Genomic DNA, 24,956 nt, shown 5'->3' with positions numbered 1-24,956 from the left:
TAGCTTACGGTAGTCCATGCAAAAGCCTATTTCCCCATCTGGTTTGGGTACCAGAACCACTGGAGATGCCCATGCACTGGTAGATGAGCATATTATACCCATCTGTAGCATGTTGTGGATCTCCCGTTCTATAGCAGTTTGGGCTTGAGGAGACACCCAGTAGGGTGGGGTTCTAATTGGGTGAGCATTACCTGTGTCAATGGAGTGGTATGCCCGTTCAGTCTGTCCTGGGGTGGCTGAGAACAATGGGGTGAAGCTAGTGCACAGCTCCTTGATTTGTTGCCGCTGCAGACGGTCCAAGGTTGTGGAGAGGTTCACCTTTTCCACGCCACCATCTTTTTTCCGTCGTAGTAGACACCGTCAGGCCACTCAGCATCATCTCCCTGGACTGTAAACTGACAAACCTGTAAGTCTCTGGAATAGAAAGGCTTGAGAGAATTAACATGGTATACTCTGGGTTTTAGAGAGGAATTGGGAAATGCTATGAGGTAGTTAACAGCTCCCAGGCGCTCTTGGACTGTGAATGGCCCTTCCCATGATGCTTCCATCTTATGTGCCTGTTGCGCCTTCAAGACCATAACCTGGTCTCCTACCTTGAAGGAACGTTCTCTGGTATGTTTGTCATACCAGGCCTTTTGCTCTTCCTGAGCATTTTTTCGGTTTTCTTTAGCAAGGGCTAAAGAGTGTCGGAGGGTGTTTTGTAGGTTGCTTAAAAGTCCAGAATATTAGTCCTTGGAGAAGGTGTAAACCCCTCCCATTGCTGCTTCACCAACTGTAATGGCCCCTTAACCTCGTGACCATACACAAGTTCAAACGGTGGAAACCCTAAACTGGGATGTGGTACAGCCCTATAGGCAAAAAGCAACTGCTGCAACACTAGGTCCCAATTATTGGAGTGTTTGTGGACGAATTTACGTATCATGGCCCCCAAAGTTCCATTAAACCTTTTGACGAGGCCATTGGTTTCATGGTGGTACGGGGTGGCAACCAAGTGATTCACCCCATGAGTTTCCCACAGTTCTTTCATGGTCCCTGCCAGGAAATTAAGATCCTGAATCTGTAAGGATGTCGGAGGGCCAACCTACCTTGGCAAAAATGTCAGTTAGGGCCTGGCACACAGCTTTAGCCCTGGTGTTGCCTAGAGCTACTGCTTCCGGCCATCGGGTAGCAAAGTCCACGAAAGTCAGTACGTACTGCTTTCCTCTGGGTGTCTTTTTTGGGAAAGGACCCAGAATATCCTCAGCTACTCGCTGAAATGGGACCTCAGTTATGGGGAGTGGCTGGAGAGGGGCCTTGACCTGGTCTTGGGGCTTTCCCACCCTTTGGCATACCTCACAAGACCGGACATACTTGGCAATGTCCTTGCCCATCCCTTCCCAGTGGAAGGACTTCCCCAACTGGTCCTTGGTTCTGTTCACCCCAGCATGGCCACTAGGATGATCATGGGCTAAGCTTAAGAGCTTTTCCCTGTACTTAGTTGGAACCACCAACTGTTTTTGTGGATGCCAGTCTTCCTGGTGTCCACCAGAAAGAGTCTCCTTGCATAAAAGTCCTTGTTCTAAAACAAACCGGGATCGATTAGAAGAGCTGAGAGCCGGTGGGGTGCTCTGTGCCGCCGCCCAAGCTTTCTGAAGGCTGTCATCTGCTTCCTGCTCCGTCTGGAACTGGTCCCTTGAAGCTGGAGACACCAGTTCTCCCTTAGACTGTGGACTTGGGCTTGGTCCCTCTGGAAGCGATGTAGGTGAGGGGGTTGTTTCCGTTGCTGGTGAACCGCTCTCCGCTGGTGCACCAGGGGGTATTTCAGGCTCTGGCTGAGCCTCTTGGGTGTGGTTGTCTGCTGCTTCTGCCAGTTCAGGCTCGCTGGCACCCTCTGGTGTTGAGGTTGAAGATGGATTTGCAAGGGCTGGCGTCAGTGCTGGCACCGGTTCTGGTGCTGGCTGTTTTTCCAGTTCCTGGTCTGGGACTGGAAGCACTGTGGCTGTTTCCGTTGTTGGCATGGGATCTGGGTCCACTACCTCTGTCTGGGTCTCTGGTAACACAGACGGGGCCCCTGTGGAGGGCTCAGTAACAGGAATGGGTCTGGAAGCTTGCCTGGTTTGGCTACGTGTAACCATTCCCACTCTCTTGGCCCGCTTCACCTGGTTGGCCAAATCTTCCCCCAGTAGCATGGGGATGGAATAATTGTCATAGACTGCAAAAGTCCACATTCCTGACCAGCCTTTGTACTGGACAGGCAGTTTAGCTGTAGGCAAGTCTACAGCTTGTGACATGAAGGGGTAAATTGTCACTTGGGCCTCTGGGTTGATGAATTTGGGGTCCACGAAGGATTGGTGGATAGCTGACACTTGTGCCCCCGTGTCTCTCCACGCAGTAATCTTCTTTCCGCCCACTCTCAAATTTTCCCTTCGCTCCAAGGGTATTTGAGAGGCATCTGGGCCTGGGCATCTTTTGGGTGATGGTGGTGTAATGACTTGCACCCGGTTGGGGTTCTTTGGGCAGTTGGCCTTGATATGTCCCAGTTCATTACACTTAAAGCATCTTCCAGCTGACTGGTCACTGGGTTGAGGTGAGTTACTGGAGACTGGTGAGGTGGAAGAATAGGGTGTCTGTGGCTTTCCTTGGGTTGTAGGAGGGGTCTTGGGTTGCCCTCGGTTGTAGGGTTTATTGTCGGTGTGCCCCCTGGGGTATTCATTCCCCTTGACAGTAGCTTTCTTGCTTTCTGCCACTTCCATCCATTTGGCTCCAATCTCCCCCGCCTCGGTGAGATTTTTGGGTTTTCCATCTTGTATGTACCGTGTTATGTCCTCAGGAACACCATCCAAGAACTGCTCCATTTGTATGAGGAGGTGCAGTTCGTCCAAGGATTTAATATTGTTTCCTGATATCCAGGCCTCATAATTTTTCCCAACGTAGTAGGCATGTCTGGGAAATGACACATCTGGTTTCCACTTTTGGGTTCTGAAACGCCGACGGGCATGATCCGGGGTTTTCCCCATTCTGAATCTGGCCTTGGTTTGAAACAGTTTATAATCGTTCGTTCTGTCCTTTGGCATTTCAGCCGCCACCTCTGCTAAGGGTCCACTGAGCTGTGACCTCAGCTCTACCAGTACTGGTCTTCAGGGATGCTGTATCCAAGACAGGCCCTTTCAAAATTTTCTAAGAAGGCCTCAGTGTCATCACCTGCCTTGTAGGTGGGAAATTTCCTGTGATTTGGAACAATCATTGGCGCAGGGTTGTTAGGACTGGCTGTGTTCTGTTGCTTAGCCTTTTCTAATTCCATGGCCTGTCGGTGGGTCTCCCTCTGGAGTTCTATCTGTTTTCTGTAGGCTGCATCTTCTTCTTCTTGTTTTCTTTTGTGGGCTGCCTCTTTGGCTGCTTGTTCTCTTTTGTAGGCTGCCAGTTTGATGTTTTCTTCCCTTTCTTTCAGCTCCACCTCTTTTTCTCTTTTTTCCATTTGTCGCCTGTGGTCTGCTTCTTTGATTTGTCCCTCTGCCTCCATTTTTGCCTTGGAAGTCATGGTTCCTGTTTTCTTGTGTTGGGGTGCCCTCAGGTGTTTATTGTCTGAACTGCTGGCTCTCTGTTGTGTCCTGGGGTTTGCCTAGCAACAGAGCCTTTTTTTTTTCTATAGCTAATCTTTTAAATGTAAAGTAAACCAGAAAAACCACTTTATTTGCATGTGTGTTGTGCTGGGTACTTAACTCTCAATCGGAGTGCTATAGTTTAACAAAAGACCCTTTGTCCTCCTTAATAGTTCCTTGCTTAATATGCAAGCCAAACTGCAACTGAGAGAACAGAAAAAAAAATTCTCTCTGGTTCCTTTTTAAAACCAAACTCTTTCTCTCTCTGCTTAAAAGCCCTAGCAGAGAAAAAGAAAATAATATTCCTACTGGCTTCTGGCTTCTTGTCTTTCCACACCGCTGTCACTCATGTCATATCTTTCCTACTCAGATCTGAACCTTAGAGTTCAGAATATGAGAAGCTAGCATGAAACCTCCAAACTTAATACCAGCTTGGATCTGATATCGCTGCCACCAACCAGAAAAATTCCGGTGTCTGGCTCACTCTGGTCTCCCCAAAACCTTCCCTGGGGAACCCCAAGACTCAGATGCCCTGAGTCTCACCACAAAGGGAAATAACCCACTTCCCTTCCCCCTCTTTACCTCCTCCCAGATTTCCCCGCCCTGGGTACTCTAGGAGCTTCCCTGCTTCCAGTCCTTGAAACACAAGTACCGAGAGATCAAATCTCTCTCTCCCCTCACCCAGAAGTTATGCAAATTCAGGTTTAGTAAATCTAACACAAAGAGATTTTCTCTTCCCCCCTGTCTTCTTCCTCCCACCAATTCCCTGGTGAGCTGCAGACTCAATCCCCTTGAGCCCCCACTAAAAAAAAAATCCAACAGGTCTTAAAAAGAAAGCTTTATATAAAAAGAAAGAAAAAGACACAAAATGGTCTCTGTATCAAGGTGACAATATACAGGGTCAATTGCTTAAAAGAAAAAATGAATAAACAGCTTTATCCAAAAAGAATACAATTTAACACATTCCAGCAACTACACACATGTAAATACAAAAAAACAATATAAACCTATTGTCTTACTATCCTTGTACTTACAACTTGGAAACAGAAGATTAGAAAGCCTGGAGATAGAAAGATCACTCTCAGAGCCGAGAGGGTCACCGAACCAAGACAAAGAACAAAGAACTCACACCCAAAACTTCCCTCCACCCAGATTTGAAAAGTCTTGTTTCCTGACTGGTCCTCTGGTCAGGTGTTTGGTTCCCTTTGTTAACCCTTTACAGGTAAAAGAACATTAACCCTTAGCTATCTGTTTATGACATAGCCGTGTTAGTCTGTATCAACAAAAAGAACAGGAGTACTTGTGGCACCTTAGAGACTAACAAATTGATTTGGGCATAAGCTTTTGTGGGCTAAAACCCATGTTTCACCAATATGCCATATATTCAATTTGTTAATGATCCATCCTGTAAGTATACCTTATTCCCCCTCAAGGGGCAATAACCCCCACATTGACATCAATAACAACTACTTTCTCACAGAGCTGAGAAGAAAAGATGCAATTTAAAATGCTGCCTTTGGACGCTTTACTTTGTTCACTTCTTGCTCCCTTTTTTGGCAGTGGTATTTTTAATGACATATGGATTATGGGGGTTGGCCCTAAGCATATGAAACTCACAAGCACTTTTTCTACAATGGCAGTGTAATTTACATGTATGTAAAGCACCTAGCATGTTCTCAACAATATATACTAAATAATAAATAATCATTCATAATTTGAAGCACTCAGATACTAAGGTGAAGAGTGAGGTATGAGAACCGAAACAGAATAGTGTATATGTACTTAGCAGAAGTACAAGTATTATTTTTATTTACTGTGTATAGAACCATAAGTACATATACACAGTGCTGTACAATAGGTAAGGTGTGCCAAATGATTAATAGATCCTGCCCTGAAGGGATTATATTCTAAGGCTGGTTCAATGCAGTACAGAAACAAAGTCACAGAAGATCATTTTATTCAGAATTTATCACAGAGTGAGTTTTACAGATTTTTTTTTAAGAAGTTGAGAAAACATTGTCTATGTTAATTATGATTAACCAGGATGTGAGGAAGATAGGAGCAAGTAGGGAGCCAGCTGTGGAGATAAATGGATGCATAGAAGTGACACATAGGCAGAACAAGGGCTGAGCAGGAGATAAGATCACAGGCTTATATGGCAACCAAGTGATGACTGCCTCGGAGATGAAACACACTGTCGTTCATAGATTTTTAAAGCTAAAAGGAAGCATTATGATCACCTTGTCTGACCTCCTGCATAACACAGGCTTTAGAATTTCACCCACTAACTCCTGCATAACTTTTGACAGGATTAGGGGGTTGAACCTGTCGCACCTGCGCTGATTAAACTGTGTAAATCTCAGGCATGGCCGACACCTATCACGCGCTGGTTTAGGGCAGGAATTTGCAGCGGCTGGTCGGAGCCAGAAAACCTCCGTGCGCATGCACTTAAAAGCTTTGAGGATGGATAGGGGTAGGCATGCTTGTGGTTATGCTCAGTGTGCATGTGCGAGCCAGAGTAGCTGTGGTGGAGTGGTGCAGAGAGGATTGAGGCAATAGGTGTTCGGCAGCAGCTGCGGGTTCCTCCCAGGTAAGGAGCTGCCAGGGTTGCACAGTGGCTAGTGTGACTGGCCTGCAACTGCAGCCCACAGCTTGTGGTCTCCCCAGGCCAGCTCCGTGCCCCTGCAGTCCTACCCCTGCTGGGTGGCAGATGGGAGGAGCGTGCCTGCAGCCTGCCCTGAGCTGTCGTTGGCGGAGGAGAAAAGTGGCTGAGTTTTAAAGCTTCCAAGTCAGGGTGTGATGGCGGGGGGCAAAGGGCAGGGCCCCAGTAACGGCCCCTCTGCCCAGCTCTGGATACAGACTGTGACTGTGTCATGCCAAGTGAGCCACAGGAACGGTGGCTGTTTGCTAAGAACCTGCAGATAGTGTGTTTAAAATGCAGCTGTCTGCAGAGATGACTGATCCCCGAAGGTGGCATGATTAGGCTACTGAGATCAAGATAGCAGGAAGCCTGACAGAAGCTGCTATCTGCCTGTGCTACACTGATACTGAAATGAGCAAGGCCATGACATGGTGCTCCAAGGCCTGCATTTGGCACTTGTCTAAACTTTGACAACCTGTGTCTTAAACAGATGGTTAAGGGTTAATGTCTCTTTTACCTGTAAAGGGTTAAGAAGCTCAGTGAACCTGGCTGACACCTGACCAGAGGACCAAGGGGGGGACAAGATACTTTCAAATCTTGGTGGAGGGAAGTCTTTGTTTGGGCTTTTTGTTTTGTTCATTGTTCGCTCTCGGGACTGAGAGGAACGGGACATCATTCCAGGTTCTTCAAATCTTTCTGAATCAGTCTTCCATGTTTCAAACTTGTAAGTAGCCAGCCAAGGCGGATTAGTCGTATTTTTGTTTCCTCAACTTGTAAATGCTTCTTTTGCTGGAAGGATTTTTACCTCTGTTTGCTGTAACTTTGAATCTCAGGCTGGGGTGGAGGGGGGAGTCCCTCTAGTCTATATGAATCTGAGTACCCTGTAAAGCATTTTCCATCCTGATTTTACAGAGATAATTTTTACCTTTTCTTTCTTTAATTAAAAGCTTCCTTTTTAAGAACCTGATTGATTTTTTCCTTGTTTTAGAATCCAAGGGCTTGAGTCTAAACTCACCAGGGATTGGTGGGGGAAAAGGAAGGGGGAGGGTTAATTCCTCTTTGTTTTAAGATCCAAGGAGTTTGGATCTGTGTAGCCTCTCAGGGCAACCCAGGGAGGGGAGAGTCTGGGGGGGGGAAAAGAGGGGGATGGTTAATTTCTCCTTATTTTAAGACCCAAGGGGTTTGGGTCTTGGGTTCTCCAGGGAAGGTTTTGGGGGAACAGAAGTGTGCCAGACACAGACTTCTGGCTGGTGGCAGCGTACCAAATTTAAGCTGCTAATTAAGCTTAAAAGTGATCATGCAGGTCCCCACTTTTTGGACACTAAAGTTCAAAGTGGGGGAAAAAACCTTGACAACCTGGTATCAAAGAGGAGAATTATATTCTGCCTCCAATGAGAAACGTAACATTCAATTGTCTCCATAATAATTCTGTTGGTGTCACTAAGCGTAACCCTACGTAACTCGGGAGGGTGGAAGGCCACAAGAGTATGGAGCCTTCCTGGTTTTAGGCCTCAGCAGACAAGAGTCCCTCCATGTTTGAACTTTAATCGACCTAAAAGGCTAGGTGTAACAGCCGTTATCAGTTGCAACAGTTCTAACTGGTCTAAAGCAGAAATAATGAGGCCTGTGCACCTTTAGCAGAAGGACAAGATAACTTGCAGAAGGAAAACTTACTAACGAGTTGCCAGGGACAAGATTACTTAATGCACCTGCGCTTACGTAATTGCTACAGGGGGAGGAAGGAGAAGGAGGGAGGGGGAAGACAAAGAAGTGTGTGTGAGAAAAGAATGCTGCAGCCGGACAGAAGAGGGAGGGGAAACGAGGGATTGCTAGTCAGTGAGAAAAGCTCTCATGGATATAAAGGAACAGACTGCTTGTTTTAGGTGTGCTTGATCTGAGTCAATCTCCCTGCACCACTCTGAGATCTCAAATAAACTTGGTTTGCTTCTCCACCCTGGTGTGTTTATTGGTGCGGCACACCAGGCGACGGGCCCCCCCGCTGTTGCTTGGCCTCAGGCAGTTATCTGCCGGCAACAATTCCATCATAGCAAGATGTCTTTCTAAAAGATACTTTAGCCCAGAGATTCTCACAACAAAATTGTTGGTGGCCTCAGAATGTGGTGACCAACTCCTGCTGGTGGCCACACTCACATTTTTTCCCCTAAAATACTTAATTAACTTTAGGAAAAACAAATGAGTATGGACATATAAATATCCAGATCATTGTAATTTATTTGTGTACAGTTTTTTTGCAGACTCAATAAAAATAATACTGCAAACAGTGATATTTATGTTTATTAAATATCAAACACTTTTCACAGGACACTTAATAGCTAGCTGGGAGGCTGTGAAAAGTGATTTTAACATACATACAAGTATCACTTTTCACAAGTATCACTTTTCACAGCCTCCCAGCTAGCATGTCTGCTGTGAAGAGATATTTACATGTTTGTTAACATCACTTTTCTCAGCGAGTCCCAGGACAAATTAAGCCCTGGATAGGAGGTTGGCCGGCTGGCGGGGGGGGGGGGGGGGGCCGGGGATCCATGGTGGAATGGATGCGGGGCTGGGGTCGCAGCGGGAGCCCGGGACAATGGATGCAGGGGCAGGAGCCCAGTGGAGGTGGGGATGGGCCCCGACACTGCTCAGCTGGAGCTGTGGGTTGGCACCCGCTGCCGTGAGTCAGTGCCCGCGGCGAGAGCCCAGAGCCGAGGCGGGAGTGGCACAGCCAGAGCCTGGAGTTGGGGGCCGGAGCCGCGAGGAGCCCGCTGCGGCACAGCCAGGGGTCGTCGCCTACAGCCCCATGGCTGGCGGTCAGCACCGAAACCCCGCGGCTGGAGCTGGGAGCTGGCGACTGAAGCCCGTGACCGGGGCCCTGGTTCCGCCGCCAGCCAGCGCAGACCTGAAGCCAGAGCCCCGTTATCCCCCCAGACACCCCACCTTGCGCCTTCTTCCGCCTCGTGTCCCAGCTGGGGGAGGGGCCATACCTGGCCCCGCCCAGGAGGCTGTCGTAGCCGCGGGAAAGCCCTGGCGGCCGCAGTTGTGAAACGCTGCCCCACGCACATCTCCCCTCCCCGCCCCTCCGAATCCTGCGCGTGCGCACTGAGACAGGCCAGCTGCGTCTCTGAACGTTTGGCGCGGGAAGTCTCGCGGGATCCGGTTGCCGGCCCCGGTGGTGCTCGCAAGCAGCGCGCGGAACGGAACCGGTGCCGCCATGACCTCCGCGCTGGAGAACTACATCAACCGTATCCTTCCGCCGGAAAGGGCTTGTGTGCTGCGCGGGGCGGGGGGTCTGCAGCGCCCTCTCTTCCCGCCTCAGCGGTCAGTGGTGGCTGCTGCTCCGAGACCTTTGTGGGGCCCCTCCCCCACCACACACATCGGCCCGGCCCGGGTGGGGATGGAGGCCGCGGACTTCCCGGGCCGTGGGGCTCTGCGGGAAGGGGGCTGGGCCTGTGCTGTCTACGGTGCCCTAAAGGGAGCGAGACCTCCCGGTGTCGCCTGGCGTGGGGCAGCGCGGCCGAGGGGCAGAGCACTGAGCTGGGGCTCAGGAGACCTGGTTTGGTCCTGGGCTCCTCCACTGCTCTGCTGGTTGACTTCGGGCAGGTCCTGTCAGTGTTCGTGCCTCCGTTTCCCCATCTGGAAAGTGGGGCTAATGACAGTGACCTGCTCTGAGCTCTGTGGATGAAAACTCCAGGTCTGAACAGATCAGGGCACTACTCTGAACCAAGGCACGTTCAAACTGAAAATAAGGCATCAGTAGTGAGGGTGATTTACCATTGGAACAAACCCGCCAGGGATGTGGTTGGTTCTGCATCTCTTTGTGTCTGCAGTGCAACACGGGTTGGTTTTTGGGGTAATATGTTCTAGCCCAGCACAAGTTATGGTGCACAATATGGGGGTAGATGGGTAAAATGTGATATACAGGTCAGACTAGATGATCTAATGATCGAATTCTGGCCTTAAATTCAGTGACTCTATGAACAAAATAAATAGCCCAGAGTCAGAAACTCTAATGGGATGTCATACCTCAAATGCTTTAGGCAGCCAGCACAGGCTGTCTAAGCCAGTCCTGATGATAAAGCAAAATACTTCACTCTATGTATTTGGGGATCTGCTGCTTTGATTTATGGCTCTCCTGCAAATGAAAGCACAATGATGTTGGTTTGACAGAACAAAATAATTATCCCAGACCACTGCTAATTTCAGAGGTTGATTTAATCAGTTGGTTAACACGTTTCTTTAACAATTTTTTCAGTAAGAAATTCTTAAGGCACAAAGTTAATTTCTTGAATCATAATTTATATTACAGATTTGTATTGAACATAACACCTTCATCTTGTTTCAAACTGTGAATATGTTTTCTTTAAACATTTCCTTGACTGTACTGTTAGGTACTGTTGCAGTAATTACTTCTGATGGAAGAATGATTGTGGTGAATATAAAATTAGTGCTATGTAAATAGTATTTGAATTATGTGGGGTTTTTAAAAATAACTAGATCATTCAACTTCTAATGGTAGATGCTACACACAAATATCAAGCATGGAAATGCTCATCTTGAACATTGTTCATCTTCCCTACAGAGCCTAAATAACCTTTTTTAAAGAGACATCACTTTTAAAGTCCTGTCAGTTTAAAAACAAGTTACAGATACTGTTGGGGTATGAAAGATCCACACAAACAGGGAAATTGGCTATCTGTAATTGGCTGTCAACTGTACAAAGTACACTTGAAAAAAGTAACTCCCTCTAATACAGTGATTTTGAAATGACGGGTCACGACCCAGTACTGGGTCATGGAATGTAAGGCACTGGGTTGCAGCGGCTCTGATCAGCACCATCGACCGGGCCATTAAAAGTCCTGTCAGCGGTGCTGCCTGGCTAAGGCAGGCTACTCCCTGCCTGTCCTGACGCTGTGCTGCGCCCAAAAGCAGCCAGCAGCAGGTCCAGCTCCTAGCCGGGGGACTCCACACGCTGTCCCTGCTCTAAGCAACGGATCCGCACTCCCATTGTCTGGTTCCCAGCCAGTAGGAGTTCGGGGGGTGCCTGTGGGCGAGAGCCGCTTGTGTGCCTTCTCCTAGGAGCCAGACCTGCTGCTGGCTGCTTCTGGGGCGCAGCGTGATCCGTGGTGCCAGGAGAGACAGGAAGCCTGCCTTAGCACCCCTGCTGCGCCGCTGACTGGTAGCCGCCCAAGGTAAGCTCATGCCCCAGCCTCACCCCCCAATACCCTGCCCCAGCCCTGAGCCCCCCCAAAACCTGGAGCCCTTTCTTGCACCCCAAACCCTCATCCCCAGAGCCTGCACCCCCAGCCCAGAACCCTGACCCCCTCCCATACCCCAGCCCCTTGCCTCAGCCCTGAGCCCCCCCAACTGAGAGCCCTCTCTTGCACCCCAACCCCTCATCCTCGGCCCCACCCCGCAGCCCTCACCCCTGCATCCCAACCCTCTGCCCTAGCCTTGAGCCCCTCCTGCACCCCAAACCACTCATCCTCAGCTCCATTGGGTCGCAGGCATCAACAATTTTTTTTCAACTGGGTTGCCAGAAAAAAAGTTTGAAAACCACTTCTCTAATATTAAAGTTACAGTAATCTTAACTGTTACTTGTAACGTGATAGTAAATGATGATAATCTTAAACTGACTCTCTGCATTCAAGTTCCAGTCTCTAACAGCACATGTTTATTCAGCTTTAAAGCTCACAGTAAAATCTAGAATGATCATCTCTTCTACAGTATATTGCTGCCTGAGTTTTTCTTGTGAATTAAAATGAAAAACTTAAAGCAAATTGGAATACTTAAATTTTTTGTGCGCTTTTCAGGGAACCCTCAAAGGTTTTGATCAGACCATCAACTTGATTTTGGATGAAAGCCATGAACGAGTGTTCAGTTCTTCACAAGGAGTTGAACAAGTAGTATTGGGATTGTACATTGTTAGAGGAGATAATGTGTAAGTATAGCTTATTCTTTTCTAATCCAATCAAATCAGAATTAGTTAAAAATGTTAAAGCTGTAATGATGCAAGATGTCAGATTGATAAACCTAGAAACCTTAAGTTCTCTTTATCCACTGTTCAGAACAGACAGTAACAGTAAACCTCCCTCAACCTTGACATAGTGTGCAAACATCTGTAGAATGGCTGAAATAGTTCAGTCTTCAGTTTTGGAACCCCTTACTGAAATAGCCAAGAAGCGTCCCAGTTAGTACTAGCTCAGATGAAGATGTGCACACTTGTCACTAGAAAGTGAGGAAGACATTTTACAAAGGCCCTGAATAGAGCCTTCAGAGGGTTCAGTTTTTGGTCAGTAACAACTTTAGTCATATTCAAACTGGTAACCTAGAGCATTGTTTCTCAAATGCAACCACGACAGCCTCCTGGGCAGAGATGGGGAGGGGGCAAAGCAGCGGCCCCTCCCTGCCCCTCCCTGCAGGGCCTAGGGGTAGGCTTCAGCCCTCTCCCCTTATCTTCAATTGTGGGACTGGGGGGGGAGGGGGCAGGCTTCACACCCCCACACCCGCCCCTTCAGCTGTGGGCCTCTGGTGGTGGGCTCTGGGCTTCAACCCCCCAGGGTGGTGGTGTTCTATGCTTCACCCCCCCTTTTTCCCAGGTGCAAATGTGGGGCTCTGGGCTTCACACCATGGTCAAGAAGCAAGGAGCAGGGTGAGCCCTGGAAGGGAGCTTGGGGCAATGGGGGGGAAGCAGTGGTGTCCAGAAGGGTGCTAGGGAGTCCTGGGAGGGCAGCAGACGCCAGAGGGGATCTGGAGGGGAGGCTGTGAGATGCAGCGGAGGCCAGGGACACCAAAATACAGCTATATATTTTTATTATTGAGTCTGCAAAAAAAAAAAAACCCTACAGAAATGAATTGCATTGATTTGGACATGTATAGTGCATATTTATTTGTTTTTCTTAAAGTTAATTAAGTATTTTAGGAAACTTTGTATGAGCAGCCACCAGCAAGAGTTGCTGGCCACACTCTGAGACCACCAAAAAATTTGTTGTGAGAACCGCTGACCTAGAGATGAGAGGGAATTGTATACTTCAGACCTGGTGACCTGTAATAAAAATTGTAACATGAGTTCTCACTTGTGGATTTAGGACTTATTATTTATTTGTATTACCATAGTGCCCAGGACCCCATTGTGCTAGGTACTCTACCCGCACACACCAAAAAGGCCATACCTGCCCCAAAGAGCTTCCAATCTAAGTATAAGATGAAACAACAGATCCTGGGGTAAAACGAAAAAAAACTGGTCAACATGATAGGAGCAGGCTGAGCATTGTTTAATGTTCTGTAAATATCATGGTAAAGAATGAACTGGATGAAGATTTTCAGATGAATAGTTTATTTGCCAAAAAATGCAGTCTTCAGTCTACCAAAACTATTTTGTGTTGAGTTTGCCAAATAGTTTAACCAAACTGAAAAATTTGAAACACTTTTGGTAATGTCAAACAAAATGTTTGATTTCCATTAAAAACAAATTATTTTTATTTTTCTGGCCTTTTTACCAAAGAAAAGAATTCACAAAATGGCTGAAGGTGGTGATGCCTTCCTGACAACCGTTAGGCTACTCACCTAGGATGTGTCAGACCCAGGTTCAAATCACCGCTCCCATTGCGGGAGAGTGCCCTAGCCACTGGGCTATGGAGTATTCTGGTATAGAGCTTTCATAATCTCTCTTGAAGCTGTTCCACTTTTTGTAAATAATTAGTCATTGAAGCAGGAATTTGAAATTAGGTCTCCCACATGCCAGGTGAGTGCCTCAGCCACCAGGCTGTAGAGTCATATCCCAGGTGAGTGCCCCAGCTACCAGGCTGTAGAATCATTCTCACTCTTTCCTGGGCCCAATGACTATACATTGTTAGTCATAGACAGTCATGGTGATAATGAAGTCATTGCCCCAGGGAAAGCAAATGAGAATAACTCTACAGCCTTGCAGTTAGGACACTTGCCTAGAATGTGAGACACCCAAATTCAAATCCCTGTTCCAGTGACTAGGAGTAGACAGATTTCATCCAAAGTTGTTGACGCATCAAAACGTACAATATCTTTTCAGGCTTCTAGATTGCCAGATGTTTGCAGAATATACTTATTGTTCAATTTTATTCTATTTTTTTGCTCCAAACAAAATCTATGGGGAAAAATTACCGAAGTTTTGCAGTTCTGTAATCACAAATCTCATTTTGGAATAGCAAGTCACTATATTTGTGGTTTCCATCTTGTTTCAAAATGGGACAGTTTCTACTAGTGGTACTTAATCTGTTTTGTCCTTTAGTGCTGTCATTGGTGAAATTGATGAAGAGACAGATTCAGCACTTGACTTGGGGAATATTCGAGCAGAACCTTTGAACTCAGTAGCACACTGAACAGGAGAAACACAAGGATGCACAAGGACTTTGTAAACTTTGGCTGTATAGAACTATTTAAAAAAACAGCATGAAGAATTTTTACAAATTGTTGTAACTTGGTTGGGCCACACTTTATTTTGTGAATGTGTTGTAGTTTGATATGTAAATTAAAATAGCTACATTTTAATGAAGTCTCTCGTATAATTTCACTGCAAAGTAAACATACATCTAACATTAGGATATAATTTCAGTGGCAGGCTTGACACTTTATACATAAACGACTTGTGAATGCCACTTGTGAAGTAGAAACATAAATCACTACTCTTAAAGGTGAAGTGTGCTTTACTGTGTTGATCTGTAAATTATACTTCATAAACACAAGTCAATTTAACTTCTGCCAACAAGTAGCTTTTTTTAATGTGTGATATTTCAGTATTACAAATGGTGACGTGTTGGACACATAGTTCTGGTTTGAGTGCAGGAATGAAAGTCTAATACTAGGATCCTTGTTTACTAACCTGTATGTGGAAGTTTCATGATGCATGTTTCCAAAGTATTGCAAACTTGCCTTTATCAAGTTAATAGGACTGTTACACTGTTCTGGTAATCACAAACCATCTGAATGCATTTTGTTTATTAAACCATTCCAGCAATCACACCAATTCACGAATGTCATAACATTCATAATTTCGGTGCACCCCTGTGGTGTTTGTGAATATCAGAATAAACATAATTTGTTGTCACTTGCCTTAACACACCTTAGGCTACTATAATAGTGAGATCTATTCATTGTGAACAGGGGACTTAAACAGAGTAGTCAGATGGAAGGAAGACTGTTAAGGTCTAGAACAAAAATGCTTCTTGTCCAGTACTCTAAACAGTCCCTCTTGCATCTTAAACTTTAGGGAAGAGCTGAATAAAGAGAATGAATTGTTTATTTGCTAATGTGTAACTTATTTTTGTTAAGCATTAGTTCTTTACATATTGTTGGCGCAGGTTAATGTCAGAGTAGAACTAATTGTTTGTTTTTCATGTGTATTTGCATGTACAATTACTAAATGTATGTAATTACCTTTGTAAAATGCTTTAAGATTATGGATCAAAAGCACTAAATAGGAGCTAAATATTGTAAATTAGGTAGATGCAACTATGCACTAAACCAAGGGAGGCTAGGCTGCCTGTGCTGGAAAAGGCTGCAGTAGCAGTAATTACTGCACAGAGTCCTTACACTTTTAAATGTGCAATACACAGAAAGACATCATAGCTACGTACGTCAGTCAGGTAAAACTGACTCGCCAGAGCTGTATTAAAATTATTTTCTCAGTCTGAAGAGTTATCCATCTACTTACCTGAAAAAAATGATCAGATCTGGACTAGGTTGATCTGCACCGAGGGAAACTGATAACAGGTTTAAAAATTTTATTAAAGTTAATGTTTAAAATTAAATATACACAAGAGGGAAGGCATTGTACATGAGGGATTACAGGTATCGGTTCCAAGGATGAAGAGATACATATCACATAACCAGCATGGACCCAGATTGGGGTGCAAGAGTTTTTAAAGTGTCAGTGGATAAGTGGGCTCGGGTACACCACCCCTAGACTATAAGGAGTCCAAGTCAGTATCGGGGTAGTGAATAAGTACGTGGGTGGGGTGTGTCCCTTGGTTCATCAGGGAAGGAAGTAGGTTATTTCCCTGGTGGGTGGTCTCAATTACTTAATGTGGTATTGATGGTTAGGACAAGGGAGGGAGATTTTAAATGCACCACTGCATTTGGTTGAGCTGCATCCAGTTAGGTCTCAACTAGATTTATGCATCCCAGGATCATATTCACTCTTTTGGCCACAGCATCACACTGGAAGCAAATGTTCAGCTGATTATCCACTGCAACTCCCAATTTTTTTCAGAAGCACTACTTCCCAGTATAGAGTCTCCCACCCTTCAACTGTGTCCTACATTCTTTGTTCCTAGATGCACACATTTATGTCTAGCCATATTAAAACACATATTGTTTGCTTGTACCTAGTTTTTCAAGTGATCCAGATTGCTCTGAAGCAGGAGCCTGTCCTCTTCATTATTTACCACTCAATTGTTGTTGTCGTCTGCAAACTTGATCAATGATTTGATTTTTTTCATCCAGGTCACTGATAAAGATGTTAAATAGTATGGAGGTCAAGACCCAATCACTGCAGGACCCTACTGGAAACAGACCCTCATGATGATGATGATTCCCTGTTTACAGTTACATTTTGAGACCTTTCATTTAGCTAGTTTTTAATCCATGTAATGTGTGCCATGTTAATGTTATGATGTTCTAGTTTTGTAATAAAAATGTCATAGGGCACCAAATCAAACACCTTACCAGTCTAAGTATAGTACATCAACAGTATTACGCTTAGCAACCAAACTTGTAATCTCATCAAAAAAAGATATCAAGTTACTCTGCCAGCGTCCATTTTCCATAAACCTATGTTGATTTGCAGTAGTTACATTACCCTCCTTTAATTCATTATTAATTTAGTCTCATATCAGCAACTCTATTATCCTTCCTGGGATCAAAGTCAGGCTGACAGGACTATAATTACCCTACTCATCCTGTTAACCCTTTTTAAAAACTGGCACAACATTAGCTTTCTTCCAGTCTTCTGGAACTTCCCCAGTGCTCCAAGACTTATTGAAAATCAACAGTAACAGTCCAGAGAGCTCCTCAGCCAGCTCCTTTAAAACTGGGATGCAAGTTTCTGGACCTGCTGATTTTAAAATGTCTGACTTTAGAAGCTTCTGTTTAACATTCTCCAGATATAGTGGAATGGCAAGAGTGTTACCACCATATGGTGAGACAGCATCATCTGTTTTTGCCCCAAATATAGAACAGAAATGTTTATTGAACACATCTTCCTTTTCTGCAAAGTATTATTTAATCATAATAGTAGGACCAGAGCATAGCAAGAGAAAAATGTAACACTATCTAAGTGTATATCGGTCTTATCCAAAGCTTTGGTTGGTCTACTGTGGTGTTTAGATGTTGCTTGTGATTATTATGACCTGGGAGCACTGGCTGTTGGGAGTCTGAAAGGACAGGAAACAGGATGGAGCGGGGAGGAGTTGAGGCAGAGTGAGAGTTACAGAGGGTGCAGCAGCAGCTCGGTAAAGAGGTTTCCACTTTAAAAATAAAGTCCTGTTGAAGTTTGTTAGTACCTTGCCTAGTTGATACAACATCTATCTTCACTTGAGCACCCCCACCTCTAGGGACTGGGGTTTAGTTTGCTTCCCCACAGACCCTCTCTCTCCTCTGTGCTTCAAGCGCTCTCTGTTTCTCAATCCCAAAGTTCTTCGTTCCAGTTTCCTGCCTGAAAGCATCACCTTTCTTGGGTACAAGCTGAGACCCTTCCACTTCCAGCTCCCCAGCCATGCAATTGATCTCAGCATGGTCGGAAAGATATTTCAAGGGGGATGACACCTGTTTTGTCCTTTTAAGTGTTGGTAAATGGGGCAATCTGAAGTTACCCTGTGCACTGGGGAAGGCCATTCCCCAGATTGTTGTTTGGCATTGTAGCGGGACAGCTGCCCTACTCTGATAGAGGTTAAAAGCAGCCAAGCTAGACTGATAAGAGGGCTGGGGGTTAGGAGCTGGGAGGAGTCTCCCTCTAGCCCTGGAGTGGGAAGGGCTAGCTGCCTGACAGGAAGGTACCTGAACTGGAGCAGTGCTGGGGAATAGGGCAAGGGAGCTGGGGAGCTCCAGCTTGGTAAAACCCCAGGCTGCAGACCTTGTTGAAGGCCTACAGAGGTACTGAGGCTGCAGAGATACAGCCTGTGAATAGGCAAAGGCAGCAGGTCCTAACTCCTTGCCAATGATGAGTGGCCATTATGGACTGCAGTCTGCCCCAGTGAGTGGGGGCTAGATGATGACTGGTAGTAGCCACTGAGGCAAGGTGGGTTTAGAGGGTTGGGGGGTTGCCCAGGGAGGGGAGACACAGAGTGTTGGGGTACTGCGGTGGAACTGGGGTCCAGGAGGGTCATGGGACATGAGGCAGCTGAGCCACCAGCCCCAGCAGAGGGTGTGCTGAAGCTGGAAAAGAGCTAATTCCCAAGATGACCAGCAGGAAGCGCCGCGCCGGTGAATCTCGACTTTGCTACAGACATGTTGTGTCTTCATGCCTTGGACTTGAAAGGATAGACACATTTAGCTCCTGGCCTTCCTCATGACAAGCCGTACAAGCCAGCTCTTCAAATCCATCCACTGGTCAGGCCCCAAGCAAAAGAAACTTTAGAAGTCCCTAACGTGCCCATCACCATTATTGGGTTTTGAGTTAGAACACTAAGTCTAGTTTCACTTCCAGATTTTCTCCAGTGCAAAAGAGGCTGGTTCTGTCATCTGAACCTTTATCTCAGGGCATGTGTGGTACTCGGGAATTCAGTGCCTTTTCTAGCCAAAAACTGGCTGGTGCTATCAGTGCAGAGTCTGTTTCATTGCTCTGGAAGTTTCCAGTTAAGTGCCTTTGTGTCAGTGCTAAGCTTTCCTCAGATCTTGGTTCTCCATCAGACCTAAAGTTTAGGAATGTCTGTGTTCCCTTCTCTGTGTTTGGAGTTGTGGTGGGCGTAGGGGAAATGTTGACCTATGTTAGGGACAGGTAAAGGACTTGATGTAATAAGGTCATCCTGGCATCCTTACAAGGGCAGGGTTACGGTTGTGTGGTTGTTTTGTGTGAGAAGTATTCCCTTAACTCTGCATTTCCTCATGCTCTAACCTTTGTTTTCATAGTGTCTAATGCTCTTTTAAGAGAGTGATGCTGAGACTGTAACTGAGCTTCCACAGGTTGGATTTTGCCTTATGCATTTCAAAATCTCTTGTTCCAGAAAGGTCAGAGGAGCAGAATACAATATTGTGCAGCAGCAACCTTTACACTGTTCCTTGTAAATGAATACATAATTATGGACAAAATATATACATCTGGAAAAGGCAGTTAATGTACCCACATTCATTGATGATATATCTGCCTAGATAACATATTGACAAGAACCTACTCTGGTGCTCTGTGCCTGTTCCAGAGAGCTGTGTCTAGAATTACAGAATAGGTGCCTCTTTGCTCACAGTGATGGCTGGAGAGCGTGCAGAGCACACCAGCAAAGTGGACTCACTGAACTGCTTCAGCAGTAATAGACACACTTTTGTTATGCTGCTTAACCTTGAGTGGAACAATTTTTTTAGTTCCTCTGGAGCTATAGAATGCTACTTCTTAAAGGGAGTGATCCCAAAGCATCCACCCTTGATTTTTCACTTGTGCACAAAAACAAGATGAACTTTTGGAGGCAATGGATTGAATAGTTTTGTTATCCCTATGGCAACAGTAAACAGCAGTCCCTAATGCTATGGCTGGTGCTAATGCTGACTCTCAATATCTCTGTTCCAGCAGCCAGTGTCTGGAAACTTCAGCTCCCTCTGCCAACAGGTAATAAAAAAGCAATGGCATTGTGTTTTTAAGCAAATATAACTTTTTACAACAGGCAATATATATACAATATATATATGTATGTAGTGTGACAAATAGAGAGGCTAAAGAGAAGAAGGGGATGGTCAGCTGGGAATTGGTCCTAGGTGTAAGTATAGGCCAGATATATATTCTTTGTGCAAAGCAGTGTAGAAGCAGTCATAGTTGTAAAGCCCTGTAATGAATTACAAGTGGCTGCCTGCAAATCTCAAGAGTCAGGATTGAGTTATCTGACTACTATCTCTACAGCAGCCCTACCTGAATGAGCTTTAACTGTCCCTCAAGCAACAGTTCTGCCAATGAATAACAATGAAACAGCATGCTCGTTCTTTGGACAAAATTCAGTACATCTTGAATAAGGCAAAAAGCTGGATGGGCTTTTTTAAAATGTTTGCCCCTGGTTAAAAACTAATGGACATGATCAGATACAGTTTGTGAAAAGAAATTTTCCTGGTATGTTATTTGTATAGCTATGCCCATGAAAGTGCAACTTATTTTTGAAAAAGGAATTTGCCATGATGCAGTTTAAAAATCTAGAAGTTCATCCTAAAAGAATTCTTAGCAAGCTGCCTTTGTGACGCATCTTAGCAAAGAAATTAAGAGGTGTTTCTGACACTAACTATATAACAGCCAGTGTATAGATAAATCAGTAAAAAATTATACAACTCATTAGCACAAAATCCTAACAGCTTCTATGCCAAGTCACACAAGGGACTTTCACAATACCATGAACAGTTACCTAACATCAGAACAAAGGTTACAAAGTGGAAGATAAGTGTATGAGCCCACACCATCCTCTCCTCTGGTAAAACCAGAAGGAGATGGCTTATTGGGATGAAATCTCTGTGAGCAGCCATTTACAGAGATCCCATGAGGGAGGTGGGGTTGCTCCCCTACCAGAATAGGCCATGGGACCTGGCCCAAAACTGAGAGTACTCAAAGTTCTATTGGAGGCCATCTGTGGAGAAGCTCAGTGCTTCCACAACAGCTCTGGCCCCCGCCAGCTGATACAACACCTGCTGTTAGTTACATTACCAGGGATGGCTGCTGCCTGAGGTTGTCCCTGGATCGCTGAGTGGGAGGTTCCATAACCTGAATTATTTTCTCTGGGGAAATCTCTGCAGAGCCAAAGGAGGCATAAGGTACATGCCCCTTACCACACCTCTCCCCTGCACATTCACTCTCCAAGTCTTCCTGAGGGCTGATGCTAGGCCCCAGGAAAGGCCTCCCTGAGGGAGGGTGGAACAATGTGGTATGGGGTAAATTCATACATGGATGGTCTCCTCTGTGCATGGATTTCAAAAGGGCAGGCTAGGCAAAGAATGAGAAATTTCTTACTTGATAACTTTCTTTTAGCAGTTTCTCTTCTTGTTCATCTCTAATAGGTTAAATCCCCGCCCTTACCCCTCCAGAATTCTGAGGCAGTCCAGTGTTGTTTCTGGAGGCTCCAGGACTAAGCCCCACCCTTCCATACAGGCCACTGGAGGAGTTCTTCAACAACTGTAGAAATACTTCAGCAACTGATTATTAGCATTAAGCCAACATAAGAATGGCCATACTGGGTCAGACCAAAGGTCCGACTAGCCCAGTATCCTGTCTACCGACAGTGGCCAATGCCAGGTGCCCCAGAGGGAGTGAACCCAACAGGCAATGAGTTACAATGTGATACAATGTGTTAAATTAACCTTAAGACAATTATAAATACCGAATTTTCCCTCTAGTCATTTACCAGAATACCAGGGTGGGCTGAATGAGGAGAGAAGCTGCTAATGGAAAGAAAATTATCAGGTAAGAAATTTGGCATTCTCTTGCACAGCATCTCTCCTCATTCATCATTAGTGGGAAGCAGCAAGCAATGAATCCAAGAAATGTGTGTGTGTGGGGGGGGGAGGAGAGAATGTTTTAATTAATTATTATTATAGTTGAATAATAGGCAAGAATGGAAGTTTCCCTCCATAAAGAGCCAAAGCTCTGTAATCTAAGGAATTATGTGAGAACCAACCCAGTAGCAGTTTCCTGTGGAGGATTAGAAACTGACTTTGAAAATCTTCCTCAGATGAGGCTCATACACTTTCCCTCCAGTGCCTCTAAAGACTTCAGTGATGCCTAGCATGCCAGCTGTGCAGGATTTTTGTGTTTTGCCTGGAGCAACTTTGATGCCTTATATGACCTTGACATTTTGGATAGCATGAGATGAACAGGACACAACTGGTGCACGTACTCCATTTATGCCATAACCTTCCCAGGTTTAGAACAAAACAACAGGAGAAATGTTTCCCAGGAATTGTGGAAAGAGAAACTTATCTTGATCAGAAAGGTTTCTGGAGCTATAAGAGTAACCTTTTCCTCATGACAACAGCAGTGTGGCTCTTGTACAGATAGGAGAACTAATTTCAAAAGTTGCATTTCAGAGGTAAGGGCAACTAGAAAGACCAGATACAAGCTTGTGTTATCTTGTTATTCTGAATAATCTTGGCACCTGATACTCAGATGGAGAATCGAATGTGCCTGCCTGTGGAACATCGCTATGGCCAGTTCTTCAAGTGCTTGTTCATGTTAATTCCAATCAGATGTGTGTGCACGCATGTGCACAGTAGCTGGAAGATTTTCCCACTAGCAGCATCCATGAGGTCAACCTGCGCACCCCCTGGAGTCATGCCTTCATGATGCCCAATGAAGGGCCCTGCCGACCTGCCACTCCCTCAGTTCCTTCTTACTGCCAGTGACAGTAGCTGGAACTTCCCCTTGCTCTTGCTTCGGCAAGTGGCTTAGCAGTACTTTCACTTTTTGCTGCAGATAGTTCTAGTTGGTTAGGATAGCGCAGTTAGTTCATGTATAAGTTTCAGTTATGGGGGGGGTTCCCTCCCCCTATTTTTATGCCCCCCATTATTTGTCATTGGAGCATGCTGCAATTCCTGGGCTTCAAGACTTGCCAGGACTGTGCGAAGCACATGCCTAAAAGTGACCCCCCCGACCTCCTGTTTATAGTGTCAGGGGGAGGGAAAAAGACTGCTGCAAGATCTGTCGGGAATTCCAACTGAGAACTCTTAAAGAGAGGGAGCAGCAGCTTAAAATACTCCTCATGGAGGCATCTCTCTAACCTCAGTCGGACCCAGCTGCCGGGGATCCCACACCCAGTACATCTTCTTTGGCGTGGCGCACTCCAGTGAAAGAGACTGACTCCAAAGAAAGACACTGCCAAGGAGACTCGGTACCATCATGGAGCCTCTTGGGGGCACTTCAGCCTTCGGCACTGGTCCCAATCACCAGCGCAGAAGAAGAAAAGGATGGAAAGAGGCCGATCCCCCTTAGCAAGATTAAGGGACCAGCCATCTGTGGCAACTCAGTCAAGTCATGGCTCTGAGGCTCAGAGTGGGGCTATGTCAACTCCTGCCAAAGTGAGGCAGTCGAGTCTGGGGCCATCATGCTTGCCAAACCCCTCGGAGGCTTTTGAAGTGGTGCAGGGCCTGCTGAGACTCATGTGCCGTTCTCGCCCGCAAGGCAGGAGGATGTGCCAGAACTGCAGGCTCCATCCTGGCACCCCGCTCAATCAAAGGGAAAGCCGGTGATGATATCATGCTGATCTCTGTCACCTCGGCACCCCCCACTGCTAGCACCTCCATCCACGGAGCGCAGTCGGTCCCCAGGCTCCCAATGCTCTACGTCAAGAGGTGCAGCGCCACCCTGGTCCTCCTGTTCTGAAACATCAGAGTCAAAGTCAGACTTGTACCGCTCTGACTATAGCAGGAGCAGAAGGTCCAGCTCAAGGCACCATAGGGGGTCTCACTTGATGCATTTCAATTCTCTCCCTCAGGACAGAATGCAGAGATAAAAGTTTGAGACACCTTTAATGACTGCTTGAAACAGCTAGTCCTGGCGCACACCAGGGGAGAGACAATTCTTGATTGACTCAGGATTTGGTCCGAGAAGCAAATGTAGATGAACCACTTAGTAATAATGATCATAATGTAATTAAATTTAACATCCTTGTGGTGGGTCAGGGTTTTGATTCCAAAGAAACCCACCACAGTAGCATTTACCTTCAAAAAGAGGAACTGCACAAAAAGTTAAAAGGAACAGTCACAAAAGTGAAATGACTGCAGGTTGCATGGAAACTTTTAAAAAACACCATAATAAAAGCTCAAATTAAATGTATATCCCAAATTAAAAGCATTGTAAGAGGACCAAACAATGCCACCATGGCTTAACAGTGTAAAAGAGGTAGTTAGAGGCAAAAAGGCATCCTTTAAAAATTGGAAGTCAAATCCTACTGAAGAAAATAGAAAAGTGCATAAACTCTGGCAGGTCAAGGTAAGAGTATAATTAGGCAGGCCAAAAAGAGAAATTGAACAGCAACAAGCAAAAGATGCAAAAACTAACAGCAAAAAACCCAGCAAAACCCGCAACCAACCAAAAAACTTTTAAGTACATCAGACGCAGGAAGCCTGATTTTTTATCAGTAGGGCCACTGGATGAGCAAAGTGCTAAAGAAGCACTCACAGAAGACAAGGCTATTGCAGAGAAGCTAAATGAGTTCTTTGCATCCATCTTCACATCCTCTGCAGAGCGAGAGCTTCCCATACCTGTGCCAATCCTTTTAGGTGACAAATTTGAGGAACTGTCCCAGATTGAGGTGTCATTAGAGGAGGTTTTGGAAAAAATTGATAACCTAAACATTAATAAATCACCAGGACCAGATAGTATTCACCCAAGAGTTTGTAAGGAACTCAGATAAGAAAGTGCAGAACTACTATCTGAGGTATGTAACGTATTGCTGAAATCAACCTCGGTACCAGATGACTGGAGGATAGCTAATGTGATGCTGAGTTAAAAAAAAAAGATTCCAAAGGGGAACCTGGCAATTACAGCCCAATAAGCCTAATTTTAGTGCCAGGCAAGTTGATTGAAT

At 45.7% G+C, this 24,956-nt stretch overlaps 1 protein-coding gene across 2 annotated transcripts; it reads left to right on the top strand.

Moving 5' to 3' along the window:
• The first annotated feature begins 9,325 nt into the window (after positions 1-9,325).
• LSM8 (LSM8 homolog, U6 small nuclear RNA associated) lies at positions 9,326-14,745 on the top strand. Of its 2 annotated transcripts, XM_050936408.1 has the most exons (4): positions 9,326-9,464; positions 10,611-10,651; positions 12,033-12,160; positions 14,486-14,745. In XM_050936408.1, exons 1-4 carry the CDS (start codon positions 9,434-9,436, stop codon positions 14,574-14,576), a joined length of 291 nt encoding a protein of 96 aa, XP_050792365.1. In that variant the 5' UTR covers positions 9,326-9,433; the 3' UTR covers positions 14,577-14,745. The 2 variants fall into 2 exon arrangements, with proteins under 2 accessions (XP_050792365.1, XP_050792364.1); XM_050936407.1 differs by lacking the exons at positions 9,326-9,464; positions 10,611-10,651 and adding an exon at positions 9,609-10,059.
• The last annotated feature ends 10,211 nt before the right edge of the window (positions 14,746-24,956 follow it).

This window comes from Gopherus flavomarginatus, chromosome 1, assembly GCF_025201925.1.
Source record: "Gopherus flavomarginatus isolate rGopFla2 chromosome 1, rGopFla2.mat.asm, whole genome shotgun sequence".
NCBI classification, from domain to species: Eukaryota; Metazoa; Chordata; order Testudines; family Testudinidae; genus Gopherus; species Gopherus flavomarginatus.
The sequence above is the reverse complement of the archived record's forward strand: the minus strand, read 5'-3'. Positions and strand labels throughout refer to the sequence as shown.